Genomic DNA, 27,347 nt, shown 5'->3' on the forward strand with positions numbered 1-27,347 from the left:
ATAGCAATAACATACTGAATTTTCAAGTGTCTATGACAATTTTGAATGCCTGTACAAAAATGTCTGAAAACCTATTGAAAGCACCTCATATGTTTACTCAATCCCTCTCGTGTTTCTTTTTTTTATGGATTCTAACAAGCCACAACAGAGAGAGAGAGAGAGAGAGAGAGAGAGAGAGAGAGAGAGAGCACACGAGCAGGACTTACTTTTGGTGAAATAGACTCAAGGAAATTTTTATAGAGTTTGTATTCTTTTAATGTGTCCTCTGACTTGGCGATGTCCGACTTCAACGTCATAATATTTGTGTTTATTTTCTTTATTTCAGTCAGCTTCTCCAGTTTTTCTTTCGTCTCCAGCTCAGCTCTGTCACGAATGATACAAAACGAAAATTGTTACATTTTGTGGACCAAGTATATTTTCAACACCCCAATGACCTTAGCGGTTTAAAGGAACGAGTTTAGCATTGTAAAGAGATTACTCAAGTTGAAGAAAGTGATAATAATACTACTAATAATCATTATAATTATAATCTTCAGGCTAAGATTCAAGTGTAGTATCTGTTCTGATGCTATACTTTAATTAATTTGTCCTTAGTCAATGTAGGGGAAACCTTTCTTATACTAAAGCAATTTATATTTTTGCCTACTGCCAGAGTGCTCCATTTTGGGGAGCTGGTTTTCCTCCACATTAAAAACGACCTTGTGTCACATTTTGCTCTTGTGGGGAAGCAAGTAAATGCATATAATGATAATTCGTAATAGATATTATAATGACAAGAGAGATTGCTACAAAAGTGGGCTAATAAAATGTAAGTTAAGATTGGAATTCAAACCTGAATCTATTTTGACATCTTGTAAGTTATCAGCAAATGGATTCAGTAAAGGGTTACGTTTGAAACTCTGTGCAGATTTCTGAGTCTAACAAAAACATGAGTTCGACAAGGTACATCTAAAGAAGGTCGGTGGTTATATCGGCCGAAATGTTGTGAGAATAACATCTAAGACGAGAACAGTTCACATAACACAGTGTTGGTTTTTAATGTATGAAAATTTCATCTCCCTCCCCAAAAAAAGAGCACTTGTAATTGAAACAAAAATAACAATCGCTTCAGTCTTGGAGGATTTCTTTTCTGATGACCTTGAAAAGAACAGATACTACACTTTGAAAAATTTATTCATTTTAAAAAAAATATACATTCCTTGAAACAAATTAGACACAAGGTCATTCAAAAGTGTGGGGAGGGAGCTATGGTCACCCTTGTCACTGTACTTAATATTTGTCTATCATTTTCTTTGCTAGAGTCTTTAATCACCATAATACCACATTCACTCCAGGGTCGTCCTACTTAAGATTCCCAAATCGATTTTTATGAGCTCTGTACATGAATTCGCAGTATTTTGATGCATCTACTACACTGTATTATAGAGTCGTTTGGGTTTTGTCTAGTATTTATGAATTTGGTTAGTTTGTTTTCTTTGATGACATAACAATGCTTTTCGGGTTATTTAATGCCGATTCGGTCTATTATGGTAAAAGTCATATGCTTCAAGTTTTTTATATCTTCAAATATTTATTCATGGTTTTTGGTTTTTTGGGTTTGTTTTACAGCATATCAACCCTTTTTGGGTTATTTAATGATAAATCCAGTAATTTTGGAAAAAAAATTATGCTTCAAGTTCTTGATATCCTCAAATATTTATTCATGGTATTTGGTTTGGTTGCTTTGTAAAGGAAACTTGTTTTTATTGTTGACTTTGCAGAACATGATTGAGTTTTGGCAAATGGAAAGGGAAGAAATAATAACATCAATGGTCAGTGCATTTTAGATCAGGAAGCCAGTATTTTCAGGCAGCTTGATCTGGTAGCACCAAACAGTTGAATTGAGAAAAGAAAGAAAGAAAGAAAGAAACATAAAAACATTAGCCATTTTTAGTTAGAGAAGGGATGGTTATAATTAAAAACACTTTTGATAAATACTATAAACAATAGAAAAAAATGAAGAGCAAAGATTGCCATCGAGTTATGAGGATGTCCTGTGTTTGCTGCCTTTGGTGGAACCCGTTTAGGAACCCATAATATTAGGTTGGTGCAAAAATAATGTTGTTTTTTGTAACGTTCAACTTCATATCAAAAAACGACATTATTTTTGCACCAACCTAATACATAAACAAACGAGTGTTGGCATACACTAATGTTGACATACAGCAGCAATAAAAATAAGCAATGTTAAATTCTTTAGGTTTCCAGTCTTTTTTTTTTGTTTGTTTGTTTCATTTTACTTCAATTGAAGTTCTCAGGAATCAAGGGGCCCCTTCCTAGAGACGAACACTTAATCTATATGTGATATACATAGATATTTGAATATTCCATTAAAGTTCTCCTCCTTTACATCTGAATAAAGAATTTAGGAACATAATTAATCATTTATATATGTCATGGTATGTCTTTCTTGTGGTCTCTTTGTCTTACTGGATTCCAAAACAAGAATTCATCTAGTCTGGTGGAGTATCCAGTTTCATGCTGTTACTTCAGATAACATCACTTGAAGAAATTGCACCATTCCTCATAAAACCCAGTGTGGAGATCTTATTTGATCTGTGAATACTATGTGATTTGGAATATTTAGCCAGATTTTATTTATTTATTTTATATTTTTATTACAATTTTACCCCAAACAAGGCACATTGCCACTTTGATGTAGAGGGCTACTATCAGGGACATAAGCTACAGGGGTACTATGTGGGGTGTTTGGCAGCAAGATGTCGGTTCACATTACACTTGAACTTCTGCATATCAGTACAGTTGGGGAAGCAGGAACTCGGAAGAGAATTCCAAAGTCCAGCGGTTCTGGGGAAGAAACTAATAGAGTAGAAGGCTCTCTTACATCTAGGGATCTCTACTGGGAAGGGGTGGGATTTTGCTGCTTGTCGGGTTTGTCGGGGGTATTTACGTCGAGGGGGTGCAAGTGCTTGCAGTTTGTCAGAGCATTCACCATTAAAATACTTGTAGAACAGGCAGAGGGATGCAACATTTCGTCGATGGGACATAGGCTGAAGCTTAGATGACAGTTCAGGACCTATCAGGTTGGCGACTCTCTTTTGAACCCTGTCTAGGAGTGAGAGACTAGTAGCAGATGTACCAGCCCAAATATGACAACAATACTCCATACATGGGCGAATGGTGGCCTTATAGAGGTACAGGATACTTTCGGGCGTTAGTAGCTTTCTAGCACAGTAGAGAGAACCTACCTTTTTCGCAGTGGTCCTAGAAATGCTTTTATGTAATTTACAGTGAAAAATATCCTCATGCCAGGTTGCCTTAACAAACCCCTATGTAGAGAGACCTTGGACGCTTGAGGACAGTGTCTAGTAGGCATTCCACTTCTTTCCACTAGGTATTAGAGTTATCTCTAGTAGGTATTCCAATTTGTGATTAAACGTGCTAGAAGAAAATACTTATTAAAATGCTACACGAAATTGCCAACTCATTGTTTTGTTTTGTGTCTCTGAATTTTTGAGTTGAGGATTGGTTATTCATATTATTTGGATTCTTCGGACTACTGTTCTCATCTTTAGTGTTATTTTCATAGCGATTCGGTCGATGTAACCGCCGACCTTCTTCAGGTGCATCTTGTTGAAATCGGGGATGTTTCTATTGAACTCTGGAATCTACACGTAATTTCGAATGGAACCTTTTATTTAATCTATGGGGTTAGCATGCTCTCATTATCATTGGCATAGTGGATAAAGTACTTGGTAAAATTCAATTGTAAGTTCTACTCTTCTGGAGGTTGAAAGTTTAATCCTCAGAATACAATTTTGAATTACTGAGGACTTTTATCCAGCTGTGGCTGATGGAACAAGAGCATGCTATCTTATATTCTCTACAGATTTCTGAGTTTTACAGAAAGATTCCCGAGTTCGACAAGGTACACCTGAAGAAGGTCGGATGTTACATCGACCGAAACATTGTGAAAATAACGCTCAAGATAAGAACACTAGTCCGAGAGTTCAAATAATACAAATAACCAATAAAACAAAACATTTTTTATTTTTAATCTCATATGATGGAGTTCCATTACTGGTTCGATTACACATAATCATATGAAGCAACGTAACGCACAACAAGTCTAGAAAACGTACAGAATTTTGTATTTGATCTTCATAAATAACTTAAAGACCAGCAGGTTACAGCATTACCTCCTACATGATGACACGTAAGGGCCGCAAACGTAAATAAAAAAAAAGGACACACACAAACCGACTTTGTTTCAGAATGACATTTTTTCTATTCGAAAATCCAAAAGAATTTAGATTGAAAACAAAAAACAAAAAAAAAAACCAAAAAAAAAACAAAAAAAAAAACCCGGAAAGAACAATAACGTCAAGTAAAAAAAGATTATTATTCAAAGTTGTAATAAAAATAAAACGGGAATGAAAACGAAACGAAATTTTTTTTTTTGGAAAACTTAAACAATTAAAAAACATAATTTTTCATTTAACAATAAAGATAATTTAATTCTACTTTTTAATGGAGATCGCTCCAGACAGGGCATGAAGCCACTTAATGTAAGAAGCCAACAAGAACGAACAATGATTATCATAAAGATAGGAGATGCCTGTTGGCCTTAGTCCCGAAAAGGCCAAGTACATAGATAACAGAAACCATGTAACACTACTCTGGCGTGTATCCTGAAGAGAACACATTAAGGTCCAAACCTGGCCAATAATAAGTGTTAAGTGGATAGATTCCAATCCATAAAACTGCAACTCTTCCCCATCGATCATGGAATGTGAGGACTAAAGGATAATATAAGAAAGTTACAAGGTTGAAAAAAGCAAACCCGAGGTTCACGTTTCACTCTCTGTAAATTATGAAAAGTAACTAGCATCAACACATTTATGCCATCATTAATAATAGAACCAGTGACAAACTTTGGCCATATATCAACTTCACCTCAAACTGTAAATGATCAAAATGCACTGGTTTTCTCTATAGATTCATATTCTAACTGGTCACCGTGAAGGGGAGTGATTGGTCTCATGACATAGTACTTTCTCAACCACCTGGGTCTATTAATATCGAGACCATTGTAAGCTGAATTGGCTCTTAGAAGCCTATTTGTCGTATCTTGTTGCTCATTATTTTTTATTAAACCTATGCAAAACCATTACTTTTTTAAATGGACAAATCAAATTCTGGATGGTCGAAACTCCAGCCCAGACATATTTCCAATTTCTTGTTTGCTATTTTCTTCTCTTGTTTAAATATCTCTCGTTCACAATAAACCGGTTATTCGCATGTCTTGCAAGCCCGCAACCAACATTACGGGCTGCCGAGTGTAGGTCATAGTGTGATAAAAAAAGTTGTTGGATTATATATGTAGATATATAGTTAGGTATATGTATATGTTTATATATTTCTATAATACCCTTTCAGCTGGGCTCATTAAGAGAAAATTATATCAGCCACTTATCTAAGCTAAAATACAAGTTCCTGTCTGTTTGATTTTTTTTTTTTTTTTTTTTTTTAAATGTTTTTATTAAATTTTCACCCCAAACAAGGCAAATTGCCACTTTGGTGTAGGGGCTACTATCAGGGGCAACAACTACTGGGGTACTATGTAGGGATTTGCGCAGCAAGATGTCGGTTCACGTTACACTTGAACTTCTGCACGTCAGTACTGTTGGGGAAGTAGGGACCTGGAATGGAATTCCAAAGTCTAGCGGTTCTCGGTAAGAAACTATTGGAGTAGAAAGATCTTTTACATCTAGGGATCTCTACAGTGTGGGGGTGGGATTGTTGAATGCTGTTAAGACAGGTGACTATGTTATCTACTAAATTTTACATTCATAAGATTTATTTTTCTACTCGTCACCTAATGGTTTTAATTAACCTCATTGGTTAGAGCGTTTTAAATGGAGTTAAAAATTACTCGTGTTCTAGGGTTTATGTAGTGGATACGTTGAACGCTGTCTATTATGTCGAAAATGTAATATGTATAAGAACAAATAAGGAAACAACGCTCGCTGATTTCATAACATGGCCTCCATAAAAAAACTATTTTAAATCGGCTAAAGAACCAATAAAAGTACAGTCCGTAAAATATCCAGTCATTTACGGCCTCTAGCGCTGCCCTGCGACTTTTAGTTTCGGCAGGAATAGAGTTTGAAAAATATGGATACAGGACAGACATACAGACAGACAAATAGACAGACAGACATATAGCCTTTTATATATTAGATATTGCTGCTGGACATTCTGTGGACGTTCAGTATGATTGGAGACCCTGTGATATTATTGTTCCTATTTACAATGCCTCCCCACGGGACAGAGTTAGACACCAGGGTGGTTTTTTAACGTGGAGAAAAGGAACAAAAATAAAAATTGTCTCAGTCGTGAAAGATTTCTCCTCCACTAACAGAGAACAAGAAACTGAAGTGCAGCATCCGAAGAGAAGACACTACACTTTGATCTTGTTCCGAAGGCGAAGTTATTGTTGCATTTTTGTTAAAACTGTAAAAGTATTTATCTAAGTAATCTAGTTAAGGTAGTGTCAGAATATATCTTGTTATTGCGGTTTATCTCCAATATCTTTATAGGAGTCTGTGACATATTTCCATTGTATGGACGCCCGGCGTGAACGGAAACCCCATGATATCATTTGGTTTTTATTAAAAATTTTCTTCTTCTTACATTGCGTCTATTTCTTATTTTTTACAAAGAATGATAGAAGGTGATAAAATACTGCGGATACTGAATTAGCATATCTATATACTAATTTCATGTTCGTAGTATGTTGTTACCTTCTGTCCTCTTTTTTTTTTAAATAAATAGGATCTCCCGATTGAATCTATATATCTATAAAAGTGAACGTGTCTGTCTGTCTGTCTGTCTGTGTGTCTGTGTGTGTGTCTGTCTGTGTACATTTCCCTACGCAATAACTCTGTCAATTTTTAGTCTATAGACTCGAAATTTGAAATACCGGGTACTGAGATTTGGGAAAATCGATGTGACGGGTGTCAGCCAGAAATTTGGCTGTTAAGGGGTCAAATTTCAACGATTTGACCTTTAAGAACTCTACCAAACTCCTCCGACAATTTTGGGTCTAGACACTTGAAATTTTAGATATAGGTTCCTTGAACCTGGATCTAACTTAATAAAGTGATTTGAGCCCGAAACTATAAATTTTAAGGGGTCATAATAGGGGTCAAATTTTAAAAAATTAACCATTTTTTTTTTGTTTTTTTGCTTTTTTTGCACAGCATACACCTCCAAACATCCGAGCAACGCCGGGCACCCCTGCTAGTAATTTATAATCTGAAAAGTGTGACAAACGTACGTACATACGTACGTTAACGGTACTACACTATTAATATATAATGGACGAGTATTCTACTAGTTAAAATATAGGGTGTTTTTTTTTTTAGAGGTGGCGTGCATTATAATAACAACTGTATCTTCTTTAATTGTAGATCCGGCAACTATCGGTTATTTTGAGTTCAACTTGGTTTGGCAATTTATCATGTGGTTTCAGCAGGACGGAGTCACATGCCACACAGCATGCGATACAATTAATTTACTGAGAGAAACATTTGATAAATGAATCATAACCACGAAATGAACCCGTCAACTGGCCATGTTGTTTGTGCGATTTAATCCTATTAGATTATTTTCTTTAAGGATATGTAAAGTCGAACGCTTACGCTGACAAACCAGACACAATAAACCACTTGGAAGATTACATCTGACGCGTTATTACCGATATACAGCCTAATTTAAAGTGTATAGTTTCTGAAAATTGGACCTCTAGATTACGCCATGTACACACGGGCTACAGGGTCATATGCCCGAAATTGTATTTAAATTGTTATTGATGAAAATTAATCTTTAGAATAAACCATATATTTGTATAGTAATAATAATAATAATAATAATAATAATAATAATAATAATAATAATAATATATATATATATATATATATATATATATATATATATATATATATATATAGTAATTTATAAAATATATATGGCAATTAAGCTACACTGAATATTCGGCGTTTCATCCCTCTAGGACTACTTAGGCTTATGCGCGAATTCTGTTATTGTTTATCGAGGAGCATATAAAAACGATAAACAACCACAGAATTCGCATATAAGCCTGAGGAGTCCTAGAATGGATGAAACGCCGAATATTCAGTGTAGCTTAATCGCCATATATCTTTTATAGATTACTAACTAGCTGTACCTACGTATTGAGCACTTTTGAAGTAAATACTTAAAGTTTACGCATAAATCTATACTTTCGTATATTAATTTTATGTGAGTAAATTAAGTAGTTATATATATATATATATATATAACTACTTAATTTACTCATATATATATATATATATTTATTTAGTACATAGGTTTAATAAAATATGTTGGGAAACACTTTAGTAAGGGTGAAAAATATTTATTATTCGGAATGGAAACACAAATAGAAGTGAAGTCCTTAATTCGCAGAGTTTCGAAGAAATACTTCCCTTCTCGTCAGAGGAGAGCAGTTAGCAAAATGCATGAAAAAATTTTGCTTGTAAAGTATTTAAAGAAACTAAGTATGAAAAGGATCATACAAGCGAGAAAATGAGATATAGAATAACGGAACATATGGAGTGGAGTAAAAAGGAAAAAATGGTTTCACGTGAGAGGGTGTTTTCCCATGGTTGTTGCGTCCAAATTCCAGTGAATCCAAGAAGGTAGTGAAAATAAACATATATATATATATATATATATATATATATATATATATATATATATATATATATATATATATATTATATGAGTAATATAATAATATGTATAAGACTTGCCAAGAAAACTTACATTTTCGCAGCTTCAGTTGAGTTCTTATCATTTTCCTTGAGGAACTCTTCAAATGTGGAAGCATCTTCTTCTAAATAATGCTCAGCCATTTCCAATTTTCTTTCTTCCGCCTGGGAAATCTCGTCAAGTTTCCGCATCTCAGCACGCATCACATCAATTGAATACTGAATCAACACAACCAAGGAATAAATGGAACAGCAACATATATATATATATATATATATATATATATATATATATATATATATATATATATATATATATATATATATCTATATATATATCAGTAAGAATAAACGAATGAATTTTTAATAATATTTTTAGGGTCTATCTGACAAAAGCAACAGTATAAAATATATATGTTAGAGTAAACTGGATTATTTCAGATAATATGAGGGTTTTTTTCTCAGTGATAAAAGCGTTAAGTTTAACTTGAAAATGTACGTTAACAAGTCAATTCAACGCATATATATATATATATATATATATATATATATATATATATATATATATATATATTAGAAAAAATAAACAAACATTTATTTGTTTATAAATCAAACATTTCGACGTCATCACGTCTTCTTCAGGATATAGACAGTTTATTACACTCGTGGCATAGAAAATCGATGAACTTTTAAGAACATTTTTAGGGTCTATCTGATGAAATAGTTCAAAGATTAGTATCTATGTATTCATTCGTTAGCCTTTCGGCTAGAAGCAAAGTGTAGTGTCTGTCCTTATACTACACTTAATCTGTTCTGTCCTCGATAAATGGAAGAGAAATCCTTCTAGATGGAGGCAGTTTTAATCTCTATTGCAATCTAAAGTGCCCCTTTTATATTTGTTGCCAATAAATACATTTAACATATGAATAAAACGATCAACCATTTTATAATAACTACCCACATGCAATTTTTGTATTCATGCTGTGAAATAATTTAAATTTTGAATTTTAATTTTTTGTGTTACTTATAATATGTCGACAAACGTTTGAGTCCCCCCCCCCGAATCATTATTCAAAGGAATGCTTCAGTACTTTCCTCGGCTTGTCAAACCAACAGAACATCTAAACATCTGATCGGATGTTTTGATGTTTCTAATATATACACAAAGGCATTTACATTTGGCGGTTTAAGCATGTTATACCGGCTCATTTGGCATAATAGTAAGAATGTCGGTTAACGAGTCGGGAGACATGAGTTCAATCCTTGGTTGAGTGATAATATAAACTAAAAAAAAATGATATTTGATGCCTCTTGCTAAACATCAAATATAAAGAGAGGATAAAGGGCAAGTGGAGTAATGTGTGAGAATAGAGTGACACCCTACCCTACAACTTGGTGTAGTAGTTAATGAAAAGAGAGCCCTCGGATCACCTTCGATTACAGGATCAGGCAAAATGATTTGACACATTTGTAGGTTTAATAAAAGGCAAATAAAATAACCGAACAAAATGGGCTTTTATTTTCGAAAAGTAAATATAAAAAAGTTTCACAAGAAACACTCGTCCAGTTGAAACCACTATCAATAATTTCCCCCACTCTTTATCTGTGCCTAAACCTAAACGTAGATTCCATGAACAAAGTTTCTTTCTCAGAACTGCACGCCCGTGGAACTGTCTTCCGTTTGCCTACTTTCTAGCTGACTACAATATAGTCGTCTTCAAGTCCAACGTAAACAAGTTATTGATGAGTCGTTCCACTTAAGTTAACAAATTTACCGAATTTCCATTACTAACGATTACTATATTGTCCAATTGACTACTGTACACTCTCTAACCGTTATCCTCGAGCGGTTTCTGGGCCTTGATAAGTGGTGATTTCGATGTAAAATAATCAAAAAAAATAATGCCATTCTGTTTCGTTAAGTTTAAAAGAATTAAACCAGTCACATGGGATCTGTTATTGTCCACACAATGTCGAAGGCGCTCACGAAAGTTGTCTATAACTCGGCAGGTCATTTCATGAGGAATGGCAGTAATTTCTTGACGAATTGCATCTTTAAGTTGTTCAATAGATCGATGACGATTAATGCATACCTTTTGACTTGAGGTATCTCAAGAGAAAAAAAAATCGCACGGATTTAAATCAGGTGAACGGGCGGGTCAACCAATGTTACCACGCAATGAGATCAAATGATCAGGGAACACCTTCCTCAAAATCCCCATCGTACATCAACAAGTGTGGACTGTTGCCCCATCCTGTTACAACCAAACATCGTCCATATCGTGGAGCACCTTTTTTGCTTTATTTGCTTTTTATTAAATCAAAAAATGGGTCCGATTATTTTGCCTGATCCTGTATAATCGGCTACTTTAGCTTGAATATATAAAATGGCAGCACAGTAAATGTTTACGTTAACTTCTTTTTTAAGTGTATAAAATTTAAACTTTTATGCCATTTTTTAAAAACGTTTTGCAGCCATTTTTTTTTTAAAACATAATTTGTAATTCTTAAATAACTATTATATCTTAACCTTTTCGTTCCTTATTTTTAATTTTGTTAAATTCTGTTATGCAATAAATAAATTCACGTTTTCAACTGGTGAATGAATTCTTCATCGGCAACAGAAAATGTTTTATGCTATACAGAATGCAAAAAAAAACAAAAAAAAACAAAACAAAACAAAACAACAACAACAACAACAACAACAACAAAAAACAAACAAAAAAACAAAAAACAAAACAAAAAAACAGCAAAAAAAAAAAAAAGAAAAGAAAGGAACGTTATAAAACAAAGTTTGACAGAAGTGAAGCATAAAATTCCTTACCTGTAAACGGAACATTTCTCGCATATTCGTCATGTAACTATTTAATGTCTCCTTTTGAATCTTCACATCTGTAAGCAGATAAGTTTAACTCAATTTCAAGTTTATAAATGGCCGGAAATATCTATATGCAAAAAAAAAAAAAAAAAAAAAAAAATACCTCATTGCATCTGTCATTCTATTTACTAAACTAGCATTTTAGTCCGGCGTTGCCCGGGTGTTTGGATGTGTATGTCGAGCCAGTTTTTAAAAACTTTAACCCCTATTATGACCCTTTAAAATTTATTGTTTTGGGCTAAAATCAAGGTATTAAGTTTGATCCATGTCCAAAGAACCTATATCTAAAATTTTAAGTGTTTAGACCCAAAATTGGCGGAGGAGTGTGGTAGAGTTCTCAGAGGTAAAATCGTTGAACTTTGACCACTTAACAGCCAAATTTCTGTCCGAACACGAGTTACAAAGATTTTCCCAAATTTCAGTACCCTGTATATCAAATTTCGAGTCTGTAAACTGAAAATTAACAGAGTTATTGCGTAGGGAAATGTACACACACAGACACACAGACACGTTCACTTTTATAGATTAAACAAAAATATATACGTATACATAAATATATATATATGGAAACAATTTTGTGTTTACTGTAAACTTTTTACGCAAATATTATGCAAGTATAAATCATGTAGAATATCTGCATGAATATAATTACACGTAATAGTTAACTAAAGATGATCATCCCATAAGAAAACCGAAAAACCTAATAGGGAATTAATTAAAATGAATGTTTAAAAGAATATGCAAATTAGCTAGATCTTTTGCTAGTGTATGAAACTCCGCAACACATATATAAGAAAATTGTATTTTCTTTTTAACTAAATAGAAAAGAGGGTTTTTTTTTATATGAATATCAAATTCACACAAAAGAAAAACGAATTTATAGGAGTATAGATTAGTTTTCAAATTTTTTCCCAAAAAGAATTAGCCGTTGTTATCTTTGCTCACAGTCTAATATATAAAACCCACAATGTCTATCTGTCTGTCTGTCAGTTTATCTTCAGGCTTAGGCATAAGCCTGAAGAATCCTAGAGTAGATGAAACACGGAATATTCAGTGTAGCTTAATCGCCATATACATTTTATAACTTACTAACTAGCTCTACCTACGTATTAAGCACTGTTGAAGTAAATACGTTTATGCATAAATTTATGCTTTCGTATATTAATTTATGTGAGTAAATGAAGTAGTTTATATATATATATATATATATATATATATATATATATATATATATATATATATATATAAATTCGTATTCCTGTCTGTCTGTTTGTTTATTTGTTCACAATTTGATTAATACATACAAAAGATCCATTAGTTTATTATCTCATTTATTTCTATATATATTACGATTCTTGCAAAATACACAATTAAGAGGTCACCTCATTTGCATATAAAGGCAAGGAAATTTGATTTTACTAAATAGCTGCATGTTAGTTAATATTTCTAGCGAGAGAATTGTTTTAAGTATTTTATTTAAGATTGTTATGCAATCAATTTTAAATGACAATTATATTGATAATATATTTAATTTATTTGGAATTATTATTTCCGACATCGATTTTTTTAGAAACAGTGTTATTTCCCCTGTAAACTTCTAAACAAAAAAAAACTCTTCACCAAATAATTTACTAAGTTTCGAGCGTAAAAATCTAATTCCATGTAGACAGAAAAATGTTTTGCTTTTTTGTTTATTAAATATTACAAAAAAAAAAAAGAAAATTAAAAACACACAAATAAACCGAAAGGATTTAATTTGTGCGTTTTTAGCCATTGAAAGGAATTTTTTTTCTTAAACTTCACTTAAATGTCACGTACGCGTTATTGTTTATACATATTTTTGTCCGCGTATGAGATGATCAGTTGTCGTAATACAGCGGATCAGAACATTTTGCAAATTACCTTTTCCCTTCTTTCGTGTTTCAGTTTCGAGCCTGCCTACGCGGCTAATTTTTTTTTTTGTATGTCGCTCGGGCATTCCCTGCTATTTTTATTGAAACAAAAGTTGTTTTTATTTATTTTTTTGGGGGGAGGGGGGGAGCAACGCATGGGCAACAAAAAATTCTCAATATCTGTAGAATAGCTTCTCTTTATAACCCTTCTGTCGAAATATCTGGTAGAGAGAGTATCACGTACTTCTTTTTTTGAGCGATTACATTTATATGTTTTTATCCGTTCTTTTATTTTGGAAATTTTTGTGGCGGTAACGATGAAAATGATAAATATTCTTAGTATAGCAGGTGTGTTCCAAACAGAACTTCATGTCGACACTGGCAACACTGGGTATCCATGCTATTATATATATATATATATATATATATATATATATATATATATATATATATATATATATATATATATGTGTGTGTGTGTGTGTGTGTGTGTGTGTGCGTGCGCGCGCGTGTGTTAATATACTTTGTTTTATTTACACGATTATTTATTCCATATTTAATTCCCAGCACGTATTTTCATCGCATGCACGATTATAATCTGCTATCTTGTGTCGTCGGCATTTTAACAAAAATGTTTTCAATGAATGATCGAACGAAGAGATAGTTAAATATAGACATCATTTATCATCGTTATTCAGATGTTCGGCACAAAGACAACATAAGTGATGCATGCATGATATCCCATGATTGCACAGTGAACAAGGCATAAAAAATGACTCAGTTCGCGTCCCTGCGCCCCCCCCCCCCATTTAGCCCCAAAAGTTCCCAGGGGACGTCAAATCCTGGTAAAAATGAACAAACGGTGCAGTTTTAGTCCTTAACACATGTAAATTTGAGTTCTTCACCATGCAAAAAAAAAAAAAAAAAAAAAAAAAATGACCAAGTCCATCATTTGCTTTCCCCATTTAGCCCCAAAAGTCCCCAAGGCCTTAACATATTTAAATTTGAGTTCAGCATCATGCAAAACTGCTAAATAGACATACACAGAAACTTTAGGACAGTATGGTAAAAATAGTCCCAAAAATGGAGTGTTTTTATTAGCCATAAAACATCCCCTGGGGTACACCTAAGAGATATTGCGAAGTATAGACAAACAAAATTATATAGAAATCAGTTAGTTACAACTTTTCAGAAAGTTTTATAAAAATCCAAGGCATCAATTTTTTTTAATAAGCACAAAAATGTCAATTTTAGCGATTTTAACCCGAAAGGCACCCCTAAGGGAATCAACTGGAGTTTTTTTTCGGAAAATCCGTTCCGTTACTTTTTTTTTTACTCATATCATGTTTAATGTTTGTGCAAAATTTCAAAAAATTCCAAGGTGTAGTTATTGAGAAAAGTGCGGACGGACGAACGGGCGAAAGGACAAGGATGAATTTACATGTCCATCCTCCTTTTGTCGGGGGACCTAAAAGAATATTAGCCGCGGTAGGCTAGCTCGAACCTGAAACACGAAAGAAGGAAAGAATAACGTTTATAAACATAAACACGTATGTGACTTGCAAAAATGGCGTCGCAAAAAGTGACCCCCTCCTTGCAAGAAATGGTCCAGTTAACCACCACAGAATTAATCTTTTTTTCTAATTTTCAGATATTATACGCCCGATGGAGCACCTATTAGATGGTACCAGTTTCCACCCGATCTGATATGGCTGACGAAAAATTTTAGACTCACATACAAACACACAAACCGACGTTTGAGATTTGTATAATAGAAGGCAACAGGTGGCGCTCAGGGGAAATAACTCGAAACCGATTTCTAAAAAAATCGATGTCGGTTATAATAATTCAAATTAAATTAAATTAACTATATTATAAATATAAATCAACTTTAAATAACAATATTAAATAGCACACTTAAAACAATTCTCTCGCTATGAACAGTAACTAACATACAGCTATTTAGTAAAATCGATTTTCCTTAATGTAATATGCAAATGAGGTTGCCTCTTGAGCGTATATTTTGCAAGAAGCATACTATATAGCGAAGTAAATGAAATATGAACGTAATTGGCCTTTTGTATATATTAATCAAATTGTGAACAAGCATACAAACAAATAAACAGAACAGACAGGAAAACGAATTTATATATATAGATATATTATGATAACTTTTTTGGAGCGAGGTACTTTACAGCCCACAGACAGGCTCGCACTGAAGAGCCTTCCTGTTTGAGTACTCGAATCATGGACTGTCGAGGCGGTCACTGCAAGCTTGTAAGGAGTATGGACATTTAAGGGACTTTCTTCCCTATCAAGGAGAAATTTGGTGGAGAAAAATGTTGTGAATATGGATTATCTCCTCTTTGATAATCCAAGCTATAAAAACTGTACATTTCCGCTTGTCAAATAGACGAGTAATATTTAATTGAATAAAAAATTACTTGACGGAATCTCTCATCCTGTTTTCATTGCAATTTATTCAATTAAGAATGGAACAATTTATGCGACCGGAGTGATTTACTACCGATCCAGAAAGCGATTCAGCCGACAAGTTCTAGAAACATTGGCGGGAGACCTTTACAAATTTCATCGAGGTTCTACATTCAGAAAGACCAGACGTTTCATCAATAATCGTGACCTCCTAACCAATGCGTTACCTACGAAGAAGCAATCGATGTACTGCATGCTACGTACATAAAGCTAAAACATGAGATAACAATAATACGACATCGAAATGTGTAATCAAAAACAGAGCAAAAATAAGAGGGTTGATTCGGAACTATGTTTTAGATTACGATTTTCATTATTGTAATAAGTTCTATTTCAAAAGGTAATCGATATCAAATAAATTTCCATGATTCTTTATTTCATTTTCTTTCTACGATGTAAAACCGTTAACAGTAAAATTAAAAGATATGGAGATTATTCCGACTGACCAGGAATGCGACTTGTGTAATCATCCTTAACTGCCGACTGCTTCTCGTCTTCATCTACCGCATCTTTCTTTATGGCCAAACGCGATAGGCTTTTGATTTTACGGGTGTACGTTGTCTTTTCATAGACTTTCAACTTTTTTTGCTCGGCTCGTTCCTGTTCAAGTAGGAAAGAAGGAAAAAATAGTTAATGAACTTTTAATCTTTTTTGTATAACAATTTCATAATAAAGAAAGTTGGATGAAAAACGTAATTTGTAAAAAACAAAACAAAACTAACAAAGACTTCTCATCTTAAGTGTTATTTGCATATGTTTCCACCGATGTAAGCTACGACCTTCTTCGCGTGTATCTAGTTAAATTTGGGATATATATTTGTACTGAATTATATATATATATATATATATATATATATATATATATATATATATATATATATATATATATATATATATCATCATCATCATCAAGAGTTAAAAATTAAGTTTACAAGCCAAAAGCTTCTGTAAACTTAAAGTGAATACAAGCCGTGCATGCATGTCCCCCTCTGGTGCTGCATATCAGATGATGCCACAAAAAATAGTGAAGAAATGATGAATGTGAGAAGTGTGAAGGGCCAACGTTACCTTCACATTTTTGCCAAGTTTCAGAAAAAAATCCAATGGATGGGGCAAAAGCTATGGGGTAAAAAGTGTTATTTTTTGCAATTTTTGGGTATTTGTGAACCTTTTTGAGCTCCTGGGAACGCCGAATCCCAATAAAAATGGACAAACCGTGCAGTTTCACGCCTTAAGACATACATATTTGAATTCAGCACCATAGAAAACTACTATATAGACATACATATCAAGTTTTTGAGTAATATGAAAAAAAGAGCTCCAAAAAAGGTATGTTTTTTTTAGCCCTAAATTTCCCAGAGGTATGCGAACCAGAATTTTACCAGGGTCACCCATACTGAATTTATATTAAGAACAATGGCCTCCACATTTTGGACGTTTTCAGGAAAATCTAATGGATGGATCAAACGCTATGAGGCAAAAAGTGTCATTTTTTGGCCATTTTGGGGTATTTCTGACCTCTTTTGAGCCCCTGTGGACGCCGAATCTCAGTGTAAATGGATAACGGTGCAGTTTCAGGCCTTAACACATGAATATTTGAGTTGACCACTGTGCAAAAAACACTATATAGTCAGACATATCAAGTTTTTGTTGAGAAATATGAAAAAAGAGTCACAAAAAGGAGGGGGGCGGTTTTAGCAAAGAACTTTTCAAAGAAATGCGTTTTTCTTATCAGAGGAGGAACGCATTTTTCTCATCAGAGCAAATGAATATTATAGCGAAGTGATGGTTTTGCTGGTACTGCCATAAATTGAAACAGTATTATGTGAAAACTGGTCATAAAACAAACAAAAAAAAGGTTTTACCGCAAAGAGTTCATGAAATGGAGAAAAGAAATGAAAAATAAAAAGATGAATTAAAAATCAAAGATTATAAAATGTAAATGGATATGGAATGGTTAAATATTTTCAAGGTCCTGGATATGACCTTAAACTACAGTCCTGGTCAAAATCATAGGACCACTTAAGAAATATTATCGAATTTTTAATCAAACAAATGGTTGAAACCTGGGAGTAATGGCAATTAAAGGGTGGCTACACACTCCCGAAAGCCCGCAAGCTGGGGCCTCACCATCAGATATACAGTCCTGGTCAAAATCATAAGATCACTTAAGAAAGTAAGCGTTTACACATATTATCACATTTTTAATCAAACAAATGGTTGTAACCATTGCCAAAAGGGAAAATATGAAGGAAAAAAATGAAATCTGCTTCATTCGAAACCTTAACCCTGATCTAATAATTATTTTTTAAAAAACAAACATTTTCACCTGGTCAAAATGATAAGACCACTTTAATAAAACAGCTAGTTTTGAAAAAATGAATGTGAAAAGCTTTCTATGTTACTAAAAGCAACTTGCTAGTGGATAAAAAACATCTTACTAAATTATAAATGGCAAAAGTGAAACCATTATCAGTTTGAGAGAGGAAGGATCTTTGAGCTTAATAGGCGTGGACTCTCCCATAGATCCATTGTAAACGAAGTGAATCGTAGCAACACGGTCATCACAAATTTTTTAAGAAATCCAGATCAATATGGGCACAAAAAGAGTCCAGGTCGGCCAAAAAAAATAATCCCATCACTGCATCGCCGTATCATATATTTAAAAAAAAAAACTCCAGTATGAGCTCAAGTCGATTGAAAAGCCAAACAGCAGCAGAATGTAGTCCTAAAACCATCAGAAGGCATCTGAAAATGAAGGGTTTCAATCATTTAAAGCGACTGCAGAAACCACGTCTTCCTGAACAGCAGAAAACTAACCGACTTAAATATGCCGTCAAATACCAGACTTGGGATGAAGAGAAGTGGGAAAATGTAATTTTCTCCGATGAGAAAAAAGTTTAATCTAGATTGTCCAGATGGATTTCAACACTATTGGCATTATAAAAATTTGCCCAAAGAGACTTTTTCAACCCGGCATAGTGGAGGAGGGTCTTTAATGATCTGGGGTACTTTCTCTTCAGCTGGGACCCTAAAGTTGCAAGTAGTGAAAGGCCGGCAAACATCATTGAAATGCATTTCAATGCTTGAAAATGCTTCTATCAGGACTGAAGGTCCACGTCTGTGTGGAAGAAATTGGATTTTCCAGCAAGACAACGCTGCTATACACACTTCTTGACAAGCACGAGAATACTTTTCTTCAAATAATATAGAATTGTTAGATAATCCAGCATGTTCTCCGGACCTCAATCCCATTGAAAATTTTTGGGGATGGATGGCAAAAGAAGTGTTCAAGGATGGAACCCAGTATGATTCGATAAAGGAACTTTCTGATTCAGTTTTCAGTACATGGGATAAAATTCCTTCGCAACTGATAAAAAACTTAGTCACAAGCATGCTGAAGAGAATTTTTGAAGTAATTCGTAATAATGGAGGCTATACTAAATATTAAGACCCTTTTTAGTAATTTATAATAGCCTTTTGTTAGATAAATTATCAGTGGTCATATCATTTTCACCAGGTGAAAATGTTTGTTTTTTAAAAAATAATTATTAGATCAGGGTTAAAGTTTCGAATGAAGCAGATTTCATTTTTTTCCATCATATTTTCTCTTTTGGCAATAGTTACAACCATTTGTTTGATTAAAAATTTGATAATATGTGTAAACGCTTACTTTCTTAAGTGGTCTAATGATTTTGACCAGGACTGTATATCTGATGGTGAGGCCCCAGCTTGCGGGCTTTCGGGAGTGTGTAGCCACCCTTTAATTGCCATTGCTCCCAGGTCCACTCTAACCCGGAGTGGTAGTACCTGTTAGGGTCCCAACTATTGGTTAAATAGAAACCGACTTAAAAAAAACAAACAAATATATTCTATTAAAAAATTGTTCTTCAAAATCACTGGATTCGACATTAAATAACCTGAAGGGGGTTGATATGCCATAAAACAAGAACAAAGAAAAAGAAGAAATATTTTCAAGATGAAACGATCACAATTTTTTTATCTTTCATTTCTTTTCCAGAGTTATAGAGATGTAATATCAGTATGCGTTGTGGAGTGATGAATACTCGTTACGGTCAGAATACGATGTTGTGGTTCAGTCTCGGAAGACAAAGGATACCTCCTGTAGGAGCAACTGCGCGCATAATTGTAAGGCAAGGATTGCGCAATCTCCAACCACGCTTCTCCTGATCGGCACTGTTTGAGTCCAGTAGCAAGGAGAAGTCCAGCACGATTGGAAGCAATGCCGAGATAAGATAAGAGCACAAACAGCACCTGGAAGTCCCAAAATGGTCACCCATTCATTACTGACCAGGCATAACACGGCATAATCACATTGGCACACCGGTTCCCGCTGGATCACCAATGTTAAGCAACATTGAACCTGGTCAGAAGAAACAAAGTCCTAAAAGAACTATAAATAATGAACAAATAATTATCTCAAATATGAAATAAAGTCGATCAAATTAAAAAAAATAGACCTAAATATCATTGCAACTGGCAAATTAATATCTGATTCTGTTTCCTTTCTTTTTATCCTTAAAGCATGTTTCTTACACTAAAATATAATTCGCTTGAGTTTCTTTAAGAAAATACTTATTCTAGCTAGATATTTTTAAGACTCTGAACAGGTTTTGTTTATGAGCTTAACAGCATCAGTTGTTTCGAATTTGATAAAAAAAAGTAAATTTCTAGATAAAGTAAGATAGACAATCATATATCTTTCAAATAAATATTAACCTATTCATAGGTACTTTGTTCTTGTCTCATCAATATATTTTAATTATATTCTTAGTATCGGCTGTAGCAAGGATTGAAGTTCTAACCACCAGAAGACTATAACTTAGAACTAATTATATCTTAGCACTGATATCCTTTGAGTCATGGGTCCTTGTTGACAAGAATATAATTACAAGTTAACAATATTTTGTACAAAATTGACTTCAAAATTTAATGAGCGATTACCTCTTTTTCTTTTTAACAGCCCCTTTTTCATAAAAGAGACTTATTAGTCTTTCTCTACTTGTTTCATAAAGCAATCCCGGACGATGCAGGATAATCATGCAAGTGAAGATAAATTAGTTTGTTGAGATTAAAAATTGTTGTTGAGATAAATGTTTATATTGGAATAAACTAGAAGGGTCAATATTTACGTAAATAATATAAACAAATAGGTTTTGGAATAACAACAATTTAAAAATTGCTAAACCTAGAACAATCTGACGTAGAAGTAACTTGAAGCTGACTTGTATCTTAGGAGGATACGTGGTCAATGAATGTTTTAGTTCAGTTTAGTTAGTGGAGCCAACAAGAAAAGATGGATTTTCCAAAACGACCGAGGAAGCGGGTCGAGGCTTAGAGAGGTAATTTAGAACGATGGATGTAACTTCTAAGAAATGGGACGATTCCGAAATAAAGACCTGTATGTATATATTATCAACGTTTTAGGTAAGTTTCTCTCTCTCAAAGAAGTTGAAAGTCTTTATTTCAGTCCAATGATCCAAACAGCTGAACCGGCCAACATGGAAACCGTTGGGAAAAGGTATGATCCCATTTGACGTTTTTACATCGCAACATTTATAATGTATATCGATTTCAAAGACACTCATAAATAGACGATCACACGTATACACATTTTATAAAGAGACGTATCCAAACACTTATCTCTTCCCTACGACGATACAACATTCGCTGTCTTAGTGCCGTTTATATACACACGACTATATAACATACTCTATTGTTATTTTCTTGACACGTGTTTGACTGAGCTCAAATTTCTTGTTTCACCTGTTAAACATCCACAGCAAAAACTACAACCATTGCAAAGCATTTTCTCATCTTTCTCTCAGTAATTAAAACCAAACGGAACTTCTATGAAAATAATTTGACGCTAAGAATTTTTCATTTGTAGAGTACAATAGTGCAAGGCTGTTTTCCGGCTGACTATGACATATTAGTTTTCAAGTTCAATGTCAAAATACTAGTCAAGCTGTCAAGTAACCAAGTTCTGCCCATTCCACCTATCGTTTCAAATCCTCTCATAGTGTTGGTTATCATCGAACTGATAATTTCATTTAGCTTTGCCTGTGAGTGGCCTTCGACCTTGCTAAGGCGTGACTCATTAGTATAAAAAAACAAACATTATGAATTCATTTCCACGAGTATTCATTATGCCACCTACAGACATAGAATAAATTTTACTTTAGGATTGCCTCCTTTCTGTCATAAGAGACAATGGATATCCTCTGCAAGGGTAGCTTCACATGTAATTATGAAACAAGAGTTGTGCAATCCCAACCACACCTCTTCTGAATTGTCACTGCATGATTCTAGTGTCAAGGAGAAGTTCAGGATGATCGGCAACAATGCTTAGATAAGTGACGAGCATTTAAAGCATTTGGTCTTCCCAAATGGTCACCCATTTTAGTACTGATTGGACTCAACGCTACTTAACTTTGGTGGTCCAGCAGGAACTGATGTGTCAACGTGATTATGCTGTCTTTAGGATAACCACATACATAACATATAAAATAAAATAAAGCAACATCTAAATTAGACACCTGACCTGAAATGGAAGTAAATTAGACCTTTGACCTGAAATAGGAGTAAATTAGACCCCTAACCTGAAATGGAAGTAAATTAGACATCTGACCTGAAATGGAAATAAATTAGACTCCTGATCTGCGATGGAAGTAAATTAGACACCTGACCTGAAATGGAAATAAATTAGACTCCTGATCTGCGATGGAAGTAAATTAGACACCTGACCTGCAATGGAAATAAATTAAACCCCTGACCTGAAATGAAAATAAATTAAACCCCTAACCTTAAATGGAAGTAAATTAGACCCCTGACCTGCAATGGAAGTAAATTAGACCCCTGACCTGCAATGGAAGTAAATTAGACCCCTGACCTGCAATGGAAATAAATTAGACTCCTGACCTGAAATGGAAACCCTACATCAGATTTGTTGCCAAAATCACTGGAAAGATGGTGGAATCATTCTACCACTCCAGAAAGTATCTCACTTCCGCTGCAATTCTCTATCTGTAGAAGGGTCAAATACAGCCTAAAATGGAGTACTATTGTCACATCTGGGGTAGAGCTCCTAAAAGCACACTTTTCTTGCTTGACAAGGTACAAAACCGTCTTCGAAATTTAGTGGGCGATGACCTTTTCATCTCCCTACCTTTTTTATTTTACAGAAGAGACATTGAAAGTCTATCTCTGCTCTATCGATAATTTTATGGCAGGTGTTTGACTGAGCTTCAATCTATAGTTCCTCCCCATAAAACGTTCAAAGCAAATCCTTGCCTAGCTAAAACAACCACCACCAACTTTCCTCACTCCCTATCTGTGCCTAAAACTAAATGAAAATTCCATGAGCAGAGTTTCTTTTCTAGAACTGTCTGTCTGTTGAATGCAATACCGTATGTCTGCTTCCTATAAAATGGTCGTCTTTAAGTCTAATGTGAATAAATTCCTATTGAGTCGTTCATTTAGATAATCTAGCCTGTTTCTAATCTGATCTTGTCTCATCATCTACTTAATATTTAACCCTTATCCTTGAGTGACCTCTAATTAAAAAAAAAAAATATAGAAAAAAAAATTCTATAAAAGAGATGAATCCATCTGTTAAAGGCATGTATATGTATGAAACTGTAGATCACAGATCATTCCCAGCTCAACACAGATACTGATTATTTAAGAGACTATAATCTCAAAATCATGTTAATGTATTAACATTACAAATTGATGTTTTTTAACTATTTTTTATGATTTATTGACCCACTCTTACGATGGGAGGCACCTAACACTTCTACAAATAATACCTACCGTACATACTTTGATTTTACTTGAACATAATATGTAATATATAGCACGTTCTGTATTATGCATATGTACAAAACACATGTGATATAACATCTACACCAACGCATCGAACATTACAGCGGTCATGGACGTCATTCTCTGACACTTGATGACAGTGACAAAGAGTTGTTAAGACAGCAAGTGCCCACAAGTAACCGCCTCAATGTAGCAATAACTGACAGGTACTTCTGCACTTTGGTGCATGTTTTTCTATGAGTCACGCTTGGTAACGCCCGGCAAAAAACGGAAAACGCCAGATTATAACGAGTGAGCCAAAATGGAAATTACAACTAGCAGATGTTAAACACAAAGAGTTGTTAAGGCAACAACTTCCCACAAGTAACCGCCTCAATATAGCAATAATTGACAGTGCCATGCACCGACAATGACAAGTGGCTAATCTAAAGCAACAATTATTACCAGCAACCATCAGCACCAACAATGACAGCCAGTAGATACTGCCACTGCCAGATGCTTTTATTTTGTCCACTTTTGCCAGTGCCAACAATTTTTCTTCACTGGCTCTGACCTGAAATGGAAGTAAATCAGACCCCTGACCTGAAATGGAAGTAAATTAGTAGCAACCGCCGCCATCTTTCAATGTTAAGAGTTTTTTTTAGATGTTTATTCATAGTTAGTAATTTACAAGACTCACATATGATAATGCACTAGATAATCATAGGTACGTTTTTGTTTGTTTGAGGGGACGGTGCTTCATCATAGCTGTTCTGGATTTTGGTTAGAGTTCAAATGGGCAATGCCGATACACAGGTCCTGCTAGTATACAATAAAATAAATCAACATCTGAAGTAGTAATGAATCAAAATTAGAAAAGAAATTTCTTCAAAAATGGACGAATCCATCTGTTAAAGGCATGTATATGTATGAAACTGTGGATCACAGATAATTCCAAGATAAAAAAAAAGCACTGATTATTTAACAGACTATAATCTCAAAATTATGTTACTGTAACATTAACATTACAAATTGATTTTTTTTTTTTTTAACTATTTGTTAGTTTCTGGATGTGTTTTTAATGTTCATCTTAAGTCTCAAGAAATTGCAATTCTTTTTTGTATGTATCTTTGTAAGCTTATTTAGAGGCTCCTTCACTCTTTAACAGACTATGGATACCCACGATGGGGTGCCTGCACGTGAAATTATTGTGGCAGGAGGTGCACAATCTCAAACCCCACATCTCCTGAGACGACATTGTTAAATACCAGTGAAGTGTATGTACAAGACGACTGGAAACAAATGCCGAGATAAGCAGAGAGCACATACAGCGCCTAGAATTCCCAAATGGTCACCCATCTGGTTATAACCAGGCTCAACATTGCTAAACTTCAGTAATCTGATAAGAACCGGTGTATCAACACGATTATGCCGTATCTAAACTTATAGTCATACAATAAGTTCCTACTTTTCAAGGCACTTCTTTGAATTATTACTGTTGCACTCTGTCGCCATATCTGAGCTGGTGAATCTACCCTAGCCTCTCCTGAGATAAACGACCTCCTTGATGAAATTATGTCCGAGATGGGTATATTTGTTGATGACACCACACTCTAAAACAAACATGTAAAAAAATACGAATCTGCACATATCCAAGGCAATCACTGAAACCACAGAAAATGACTTTAGTTAGAATGAGGACATGAATAGATGATAATATTTAATGCTACTAAGACTAAGCTGCTTTCCTTTAACAATTACAAGAAGCCTTCTCAATCACCAATTGCCATGACTAATAGCACTTTACCTAAGAATTCACCATTTAAACTATTTGGCCTAATCTTCACAGGCAACATGAATTGGAAAAAATTATTCAAACCTGCCAGTGCCCTGTATCTCTACAAAGCCACCATTCGCCTTTGTATGGAGTATTGTTGCCACATTTGGGCTGGTGCATCTACCACTAATCACCTCTCTTATCACAGTCTAAAAAAATGTCTCTAATCTAATAGTTCCTGCAGTCCTGCACTGCTAACCAAGCTGTCACATCACCGTAATGTTGTGTCCCTGTGTCTATTTTACAGGTAATTTAATGAAATGTGCACCGACAAATTCAAAACACTAGAATGTGCTTTTTTATAAGTACTTCGATAGAATGTGCTTTTTTATAAGTACTTTGATAGAATGTGCTTTTTTATAAGTACTTTGATAAAATGTACTTTCTTTATAAGTACTTTGATAGAATGTGCTTTTTTATAAGTACTTCAATAGAATGTGCTTTTTTATAAGTACTTCAATAGAATATGCTTTTTTATAAGTACTTTGATAGAATATGCTTTTTTATAAGAACTTCAATAGAATGTGCTTTTTTATAAGTACTTTGATAGAATATGCTTTTTTATAAGTACTTTGATAGAATGTGCCATTTTATAAGTACTTTGACAGAATGTGCTTTTTTATAAGTACTTTGATAGAATGTGCTTTCTTTATAAGTACTTTGATAGAATCTGCTTTTTTATAAGTACTTCGATAGAATGTGCTTTTTTATAAGTACTTTGATAGAATGTTCTTTTTTTATAAGTACTTTGATAGAATCTGCTTTTTTATGAGTACTTTGATAGAATATGCTTTTTATAAGTTCTTTGATAGAATGTGCTTTTTTGTAAGTACTTTGATAGAATCTGCTTTTTTATAAGTACTTTGATAGAATCTGCTTTTTTATAAGTACTTTAATAGAATCTGCTTTTTTATAAGTACTTTAATAGAATATGCTTTTTTATAAGTACTTCGATAGAATATGCTTTTTTATAAATACTTCAATAGAATATGCTTTTTTTATAAGTACTTTGATAGAATATGCTTATTTATAAGTACTTTGATAGAATGTGCTTTTTTATAAGTACTTTGATAGAATATGCTTTTTTATAAGTACTTCGATAGAATATGCTTTTTTATAAATGCTTCGATAGAATATGCTTTTTTTATAAGTACTTTGATAGAATATGCTTATTTATAAGTACTTTGATAGAATGTGCTTTTTTATAAGTACTTTGATAGAATGTGCTTTTTTATAAGTACTTTGATAGAATATGCTTTTTATAAGTTCTTTGATAGAATGTGCTTTTTTGTAAGTACTTTGATAGAATGTGCTTTTTTATAAGTACTTTGATAGAATATGCTTTTTTATAAGTACTTCGATAGAATATGCTTTTTTATAAATACTTCAATAGAATATGCTTTTTTATAAGTACTTCGATAGAATGTGCTTTTTTATAAGTACTTTGATAGAATGTTCTTTTTTTATAAGTACTTTGATAGAATCTGCTTTTTTATGAGTACTTTGATAGAATATGCTTTTTATAAGTTCTTTGATAGAATGTGCTTTTTTGTAAGTACTTTGATAGAATGTGCTTTTTTATAAGTACTTTGATAGAATATGCT

General features: G+C 33.7%; 1 protein-coding gene across 1 annotated transcript in view; it reads right to left on the reverse strand.

Annotated features, from left to right (window-relative positions):
• Positions 1 to 27,347, reverse strand: part of LOC145297756 (cilia- and flagella-associated protein 100-like) — a 96,100-nt gene that overhangs the window by 36,548 nt on the left and 32,205 nt on the right. The window contains exons 5-8 of the mRNA XM_080144000.1: positions 16,526 to 16,679; positions 11,641 to 11,708; positions 8,872 to 9,035; positions 207 to 363 (exon numbers count right to left, since the gene is read on the reverse strand). Of these exons, the coding sequence (XP_080000126.1) occupies positions 207 to 363; positions 8,872 to 9,035; positions 11,641 to 11,708; positions 16,526 to 16,679 (543 nt within the window). The remainder of the gene's footprint in view (positions 1 to 206; positions 364 to 8,871; positions 9,036 to 11,640; positions 11,709 to 16,525; positions 16,680 to 27,347) is intronic.

Source organism: Euprymna scolopes, chromosome 2, assembly GCF_053919585.1.
Source record: "Euprymna scolopes isolate OS-2025 chromosome 2, ASM5391958v1, whole genome shotgun sequence".
In the NCBI taxonomy this organism is placed as follows: domain Eukaryota; kingdom Metazoa; phylum Mollusca; class Cephalopoda; order Sepiida; family Sepiolidae; genus Euprymna; species Euprymna scolopes.